This window comes from Sminthopsis crassicaudata, chromosome 4 (genome assembly GCF_048593235.1).
Source record: "Sminthopsis crassicaudata isolate SCR6 chromosome 4, ASM4859323v1, whole genome shotgun sequence".
Taxonomy (NCBI): Eukaryota; Metazoa; Chordata; class Mammalia; order Dasyuromorphia; family Dasyuridae; genus Sminthopsis; species Sminthopsis crassicaudata.
The window spans coordinates 6,813,263-6,821,972 of NC_133620.1; the positions used below are offsets into that span (position 1 = coordinate 6,813,263).

An 8,710-nucleotide genomic window follows, 5' to 3' on the forward strand; every position below is an offset into this window, starting at 1 on the left:
CCAATCATTCTTTCCCCTCTACCATAATGCTTCATTATAGTTCATATCTCATCTCCTGGTTTCCTTATCTGTCTACAGTCTTATGTAGACTTTGCAACACTGAGTGTTCTCGAAATTTTCTATGTTTATAAAAATATTAGTCAAAATAACAATTGAATATTAAGTCACAACTCAGAGGACTTGATTGAATTATTTACCAAATAAAGAAATGAATCTTGGGGGCAGTTAGGTGGCGCAGTGGAGAGAGCACCAGCCTTGAATTCAGGAGGACCTGAGTTCAAATCTGGTCTCAGACACTTAACACTTCCTAGCTGTGTGACCCTGGGCAAGTCACTTAACCCCAGCCTCAGGGGAAAAAAAAGAAAAGAAAAGAAATGAATCTCAATAGATGATTGCCTATTTATTTCACAAGCAGCTTATTTAAATCTATTTGTTTGATTGTTGAGCCTATTAGAAAGAGCTCTTTGAGATCAGGGACTGCCTTTTGTTTCTTTTTGTGTCCCAGGGCTCAGCACAGAGCTTGGATCATAGAAAATGTTTAATAAATATTTATTTATTGATAGATAAACACACTTCTCCCACCTCTGATATTTACTGATTTAAGAACAATCCACAAGATATATTTCAGGACAAATCCTCTCTGAATTTACAGCGAGAGTTACAATGAGATCTTAAAAGTTTCTCTTTACCACTCAAATTTCTTTGCTTATCTCTTCCCATTTAAAAAGTCTTTTTCTGCCCACCCACCTCATTCATTTAAATGGATTTTTTAAGAAATCATGCTTCCTATTTTGTGACTTGAAAATGTCAGGACGTCCTGATACATTGAAAAGAAAAATTCCCCAGAGCCAAAGCTTCTCAGAATTTAAAAAATGTAACCTTTCCAAGAGATTGGATTTGATTCAAAAAGAAAACACTTTCATAAACCCATTTCTACTGGAGGATCCTGAGCTGATCTTTATATTGTAATTAAAGCCATCGTGCCATACAGGGCCATCCATTTACTCTCTTTAGTAAGATATGCATATTTGAATGGGACACAAGGAATAAGAGAACTGACCAATAAACAAAAAAGGCATCATATAGCAACATAGTTTAAAGACACAAATCATTAATGACATTAATGATGAACTTCCTAAAATTCACCCTGGACAGTTCCTCCCTAATTAATTTAAAGCTACTGTGGACCAATAGTCATAGTAATATGATCAATATTGGTCAATAGTGTGGGTCAACAAGCAAAATTCCAGGGCTGAGTACGGGCCAACGATAGAGCTTATAGCACAGTGCCTGGCACAGAGTAGGTGCTTATAACGAAGGTTTTTTGATTGTTTGATTGATGAGAGGTTCCCACTGCCAGAACATGACAGCATTCTACACACTAAAGGGTAGAGAAATAATTGAGTATCTACTTGCTAGTTATTCCTGTCTCTGCAGACTTCTAGGATGGGATCACTTGGACGTGCATTTTTTTGTCAGGTAGCGGAGGGCTCCTTTAAAAAAAAAAAGAAGAAGAATTTTGATTAACTGCACATATACATGTACACGTGTCATCAAGCTGTAACGACATCGGAATGAGCATTTTGAACACAAATGGAAGGGGATGGGGAAGTATTCCATTCGGATGCTTTCCAAAGTGAAGTGCTTTATATATACCAATAGGGCACAAAGTGACAATACGTAGGGACTCGAAACACAATGTTATGGGTGAGTCAAAACAGTTTTTATTCAATTCAACAAGCATTGATTAAACACCTTTTCTGCTAAAGAACTGAAGATCCAAAGATATAAAGGAATATCGTCCCTGCCCTCAGAGAGCTTAAACAAGAATATGGTTGATATCAATTGATTTTTAAGTATCAGGTTTTCTGGCTTCACATAGTTGTCAATAAGGTTTCAGCATATGTGCTTGGGCTCACGCCTGCCCTCAAGGAGCTTACATTCTATTGAGGAAAAGCAATCTGCACATAGACCATGAAATAGAAAACGTGTAAAAATAAGTCATTAAGGAAAGGGTACAAGCAACTGGAGAATAATTATAAGATGGGCTTCTTCTGTGAGGTGCCATCTGAGCTATAAAAACTAGAGGTTCTAAATGTAGAATTAGGAGAGGATGTTCTAGATGGGCAAAGAAACAATTAGGAGATGGAATACTGAGTTTAGAGAAGAGCAATTAGACCAGAAACCATTCTAGAAAGATAGTCTATCTGTAAGGACTTTACATGAAAATCTGAGATTATACTTTTAATCTAGAAGCAATAGGGAGCCATTAACCCTCCTTGAGTAGGGGAATGAAATGGGAAGTTTTGGGCTTGAAGATGATCATTTGGTAGTTTTGCAGAGTGTGAATTAGGCAAAATCTACAAGAAGGAAGAGAATTTCAAGGCTTCCCCCCTCTATCTAGGAAAAAAAAGCTGGAACTAGGGTGGTAGCCAAGTGAATAGAGAGAAGATAAAAAATACAAGTGCCCTTAGTTGCTAATGAATCCACTAAGAGAGACAAAGAAGAGAAGAGGCACCGGGATGGAACTCTGGAATAAATCCATGCATGGGGAATGGGGGAAGGATGGAAATTCAGCAAAGCAGAACTAGACAGTGGCGTTGCTAAAGCTGTGGAATAATTTGACAAGCATTTATTAAGCACTTGCTATATGTCAGGCCCTATGCTAAGTGCTGAGAATAGAAATAAAATAAAAAAGACATTTAGGAGAAAAGACTAGGCAACATTATCCCTAGAAAGGGCAAGAAGATTGAGGATGGAGAAAAGACTGTTGAATTTGCCACTTGAGAGAACATCAGTCATTTTGAATAGAGCAGCCTGTTGAGTGATGAAGTTGGAAGTCAGGTTGGAAGGACTTAAGATATGTGTGGGAAGAGAAAAACTAGAAAAGGAGAATAGACAGCTAAGAGTTTGACTTTAGAAAAGGAAAAAAAGGTATCAGATGATGTCTTGAAGAGATAATAGGTTTTGTTTTATTTTGGTTTTGCCTTTTTTCCCCCTAGAAGATGATTTTAATCAAAAAGGCATTCTCTAAAGCTGTCCTATGCTCATGTCCTTTATTTAATTGATAATGAAAGAACATCAAGATGTTCTTTCCTTCCTTTCTTCTTTCTTCCTTTTCCCCCCTCCTTGATCAGAAACCAATGTATCAAAGGATAACAGGGATTTCGTTTCATTTAAACAATCTGTTCCTATTAAGAAATACACAATATCATCTATTATCATTCATATTGTAAAAAATGACACCAGTTTTACGATAAACACAATTTTTTATTAATTAAATGCTCTCATGCTAGTAATAACTTCTATTTGCATAGATTTTTAAGGTTTCTGAGGTATTTTAAACACCTCGTCTCATTGGATCCCAATGATAGCACTGTAAAATAGGTATCACAGGCATTATTATTCCCATTTAACAGATGAGAAAATGAGGCTCAGATAAGTGGTTTATGACCATCCTTCCATAAAGTGCCTTGAATGTGATAGATACTCAACAAAACAGCATCGTGAAGTGGAAGAGAATCAAGCAGTAGAAATTGAAAACCTTTGCAATAGAGATGACATAATTATTGAGAAATTAATACCCAAGATAAATAAGGAGATAGAAAGTTTTCCTTGGACAAATTATGTCATCTAGCCCAGATAATAATAATGATGACTATAATGATACATTTGAGATATATTTATATAGACATACATATATACACATACATAGCATCAGGTCCTGCACTAAGCTTTTCACAGATGACCTTATCTGATCCTTACAAAAACCATAGGAAGTAAATAAAGGGTATCATTTGCCTCATTTCATAGTTGAGCAAACATAGACAAACAGGGGCTAATTGATTTGCCCAAAGTCAGTGTCTGAGGCCAAATTTGAACTCGGGGCTTTTTCTTTCCAGATTCAGCACTCTACTCCTGGGATACCCAGCTGCCTCAGGTGTTTGTTCACAGAGTCTAGACCGCCTTGTAAGTAAGTCCAAGGTTTGACAAAGAGCTTGAGACTGTCCGTCTCTGTTGGGACAAATTCAGAATCACTTCTCATCACACGTCCATGAACATCTTTTACAGAGCTTGCCTCTTCATCTCTGAGAGAGCCTTGGTGGGTGGGCTTGGAGATGAGCATCCAAGTCTGAATTTGAGCTGTGCTACTAATTAGCCCCAGAACAAGAGAATCACTTGTTTTCCCACCTCACAAGAGCACAAAATTTCAAAACAGTGCAGGGCTAAGTATACTTTTAGCAGAACATTGTCATTCCTATGTGTTATATATTCCAAGTGTAATTAGGTGTCTATAGTTATTTCTTGCTCTCCCAGTAAAAATCTCACTTATGAATCAAAAGTGATATTATATTTTATTGATAGTTAATGGTCCATAATTTTTAAATAAAACATCTTCCCCTTCATGCCAGATTCACTTCCCAGCAGGCTGGAAACAATATAGAGCACTGTTTCTTAGTTATTTGCCTGGGGCACCATGTTAGATTGTCTTGAAGATTATGGCGGATGGTGGCAGATTATGAAACTTGGACATATGGTTGTGTAACTTTTTCAAGCCATTTGCTGCATTTTTAGAGATTGGCAGGGCTCCTCTTGGGAGGATGGGGAAAGGGAGGGAGGGAGCATTTCTGTAGCATCGACTGTGTGAGAGCACTGTGTTTTACAAATAACTCATTTAATTCTCACAAATTGATGCTGTTATTATCCCTTCTTAAAGTTGAAGAAACTGAGGCACTCATCAGTCACCCACCTAAGCAATCTGGCTGAATTTGACCTCAGATTCTAACCTAGGGCTGAGACAGCAATACAGAGTGGATTCATTTGTTGCCAATTCTTATTACTGGGAAGTTCTCCTAACACTGAGCCTAAGACTTTGTCCCCTGTGACTTTTGCCATTGATTTTTGTCCTGTCATTCTCTAGACCTACAGGGAATTAATCAGGACAATTTCATTGCAGGACTAAAGGAAAGGTGTAGACACACCCTTGGTCCCCTGGGAGGCAGAGAGACAAGCAAGATCCAAAAGACAAAATCCGATATATTCTGTGTGATCACGCTCTTTCAGAGAAGGAAAAATAAAATGAAATGGATGAAAATAAAATGAAATCCCTAGGCATTATTCTGGCAGAATGGATGCTAAATCTGTAGTAGAAGAGCTGGGTTCAGATCCTACATCTTTTACTACTTGTGTGACTTTGTCACATCCTCTCTTTGGCCTCCATTGATTTTTCTGTAAGATGGGAGATGGGGTAGCCTCTGAGGTCCCTTGAAGCACTAAACCCACATCCTTTTATTAATCTGAGAACATGGAAAAGAATTCGAAGTGAATTAGCTGTGCTCAAGCAGAGGAAACTGATGGAGGTTGGGCTAAGCGGAGTCTGGGCTAAGCAAAGACTGGACTAAGTGGAGGCTGAGCTAAGCCAGGATAATGTTCCTTCTGTAGAATCTTTTAAAACTGATATTTGATTTTTCTGGTAGAAGGGATACTGTATGGCTGAGTCACAGTTTCTGACCCCATTCAAAAAAAAAAAACAAAAAACAAAAGTGTGTGTGTGTGTGTGTGTGTGTGTGTGTGTGCGCGCACGCGCGCGTGTATGGGAGATTTAATAAAAACACACAACCCTTCCCAAAAGACAGACTGAGGGGGGATTTTTCCTTCTTTGCAAAGACTTTAAAACAAGGAGCTTCAGAGAGCAATGATTCCCAACCCAGATGCTCTCTCCCCTTTGGCCTGGTGCATTGCTGACTACTTGTGGCCTTGAGGGAAAAGCTTCATTTTAAAGAGCTTTTTCCAGGAGGACTTAGAAAGAGAAGCATTTAAAAGTTTTCTGTAAAAGTTCCTTGCTTTAAGCAAGAATTTAGGATTTTTGCATTTCTCATTGAAAGCAACTTACCCATTTATTCCTGAAATATATATTTTACCAGACTCTACTCTCAGTGCACGTAAATAACCTCTCTAAGGTCCCCTGAACATCTGGAATTTCAGGCACGCTGGAGTCCTTGCTAGCGGATGCCTCCTCCAGTGCTGGCCAAGCAGAAGTAAAATGTTACCTTGAGGATACAAATAATAGGTGCTTAATAAATGCTTGTGGACTTGATTTGACTTAAATGTCATCCAAACCTCTCATTTTCTAGATAACAAAGCTGAGATCCAGAGAAGTTAATTTACTTGTCTAAAGTCACACAGATAGTGACCTTGGGAGTTCTTTGACTCCATACCCAGTGCCTATCTTTGTACTACTACATTTACTTCAAAGCTCCATTGGATAAAATAATCTCTCTCTCTGTCTCTCTCTCTCTCCTCTCTCTCTCTCTCTCTCTCTCTCTCTCTCTCTCTCTCTCTCTGTCTCTCTCTCTCTCTGTCTCTTTCTCTCTCTCTCTCTGTATCTCTCTCTCTGTCTCTCTCTCTGTCTCTCTCTCTCTCTCTCTGTCTCTCTCTCTCTGTCTCTCTCTCTCTGTCTCTCTCTCTCTGTCTCTCTTTCTCTCTCTGTTCTATTCAGTGCAGAAGCCCAGTTATTTACTTCTACATATAGAAAGCAAGCAGAAAAGACAGGATTTGAACTCAAGCCCTAGGATTCCCACATCTGAGGACTAATTTGCCACAATTCTATGTTGCCTTCACGAATGATGCCACAAAACCAAAAGCCTCCACACTTTTCAATGGATCCATCCACAGGGTCCCAGAGGCAGGCGCCATCTTGTATGTGTGTCCTATGCAATGCACATCCCTTCAGAGCAGAAGAACATTAAACAATCCCAAATGCGACTGGAAGGTGGAACCGTAGATAATAAATTGTCTGGCCAGATTTCAGCTCTAACTCCTGCCCTTATGCAGCAATTGACTTTAAATGAGAAAGCTTAGTGGAAGAGTTTAAATATTTATAAAAATTAACCTTCCAAATCCCAGAGGCCCAGCGTTTGACAGCATCAAAGCCCGAGACGTCCATTTCAAGCTACTTAGCAAATGAGAGCTAACACCGAAGCACAAGCCCAGGAAAACTAGGGTTCAAAGGCTTTGAAATGTCAAGAGGGGAAGGTAACCTTAATACTTGAAAATCAACATTGAATTAGCCGGAAAGCTCCCAGCCTCAATTTAATCCCAGCTCAGTAGATTGAGAGATGTCCCTTAACTGATTTTCTGATGTGATTTCTATGCAATATTCTTTGGCTGCTCGGTGCTGCTGATGTGCTGGGTGCTCCCTGGACCAAAGACATTTCAGAGCTTAGAAATTTGATAAACAAATGTGACTGGGGATTTGCAGTCCCCTGAGATTGAAACATCAGCTGGAAAGAACTTAGAGAGATCATTCAATCTGTGCACTCACCCCAACCTCATGGGATCATAGTTACTGAGTTAAAGGAACCATCTGGTTCAATACCCTCCCATTTTACAGATGATCAAGATGAGTCCCAAAGATGTGCCCAATATCACAGAGGCAGGGACAGAGGCAAGATTGTTAAATACTTCTGCTGGCTCTAAATCTGATGCTCAATCTATCATGGAACCCTCCTTTGCATTATCAGTGTTATATGTGTAATGGAAGGGGGCACTGGTCTCAGACTCAGAAGAGGCCATGTATCCCTATATCCCTTTCATGAGGTCTCAGGTTTCTTGTCTGTAAAATGGAGTTGGACTAGGTGGCCAACAAGGCCTCCCTAAGTGCACAGCTATCATTAAGTTATCCCTGCTGGGCAAATTTGTCCTTCCTTTAAAGGGTTCGTGGAACTCCAGGGCTGGAAAGGGACCCAGAGGCTAGGCTGTCTAAACGGAACAGGAACCCCTCCCTAACACAGTAGGCTCTTGATAAACTTTTGTTGACCGACCCCATTTGAGATGTGCTTTCATGCCTTCCTTTGGACATAGGTTCTTCCCACAGCCAGAAGTCTTTCTTTAAGCCTCATGTGTCATAATGGGTGCAGCTATGTTGACTCTCATGTTGTACCCAAAATTCTTAGTTATAAGACTCTGGTTTCAATTAGGGTAAGAGCTGAGGAAAGGGAGGAGGATGTTAATGTTAGCTCCTGGGATATAGTATATACCGAGGACCAGGACTCAAATCTCAACCCTGACACTCGCTACCTTTTGGATCAGGGGCAAATCTCGAAACATCCATGGGCCTCAGTTTCTTAATCTGTCAAAGACGAGGGGGTAGATCAGCTAATTTCTAGGTTCAAGACATGCTCTATTAATCTATTTAAGTTTTATAATCATACCCCCATAAGGGATATGGAAATAATTTATTTCCTTTTCCAATCCCACCCTGAAACTCACTGACTTTCATTTTGGCCAAGTCCCTGTAGCTCTTGGACTTTGGTTTCCTCAACTTTGAAATAAGGATGAACCTCCCTACAAGACTGTGAATTCATTAAATGTTTTCTAGGGCTATGGCTTTTGCTGGACAAACAAAAGGCAGAAAATCATTGAGAGGCTCCCATTCACCTGGAACACAGCCCATGGATCCTTCCGAGATGTCTGATCTCATCACAGCAATGTGGATCACAGCGCCCCTTGCTTTGTCCTCCCATTTATCTTCCATTGGGGATCTACCAGTGGTAGTGGCTCAGTTGCTTAGCTGTCTAGACATTGTAGCAGGTCACAAAAGTACTCAGAGAAAACTGAGTGTACAGGATTAATTTTTTCTGTATGTTTCTAGTGTACAGAACTAGGGAGAAAATAACTTCCCCAAACTTAACCCTCTCTCCAAGAAAAT

At 39.7% G+C, this 8,710-nt stretch overlaps 1 protein-coding gene across 12 annotated transcripts in view; it reads right to left on the reverse strand.

Annotated features, from left to right (window-relative positions):
- Nucleotides 1-8,710, reverse strand: part of LRRC7 (leucine rich repeat containing 7) — a 561,937-nt gene that overhangs the window by 372,985 nt on the left and 180,242 nt on the right. Inside the window, exon 3 of one of the 12 annotated variants that reach the window (XM_074265660.1) lies at nucleotides 1,413-1,493. The exons of the other annotated variants lie outside the window; for them this stretch is intronic. Within the exon in view, the coding sequence (XP_074121761.1) occupies nucleotide 1,413 (1 nt within the window). The 5' untranslated portion in view covers nucleotides 1,414-1,493. The remainder of the gene's footprint in view (nucleotides 1-1,412; nucleotides 1,494-8,710) is intronic. 12 annotated transcript variants of the gene reach the window in all.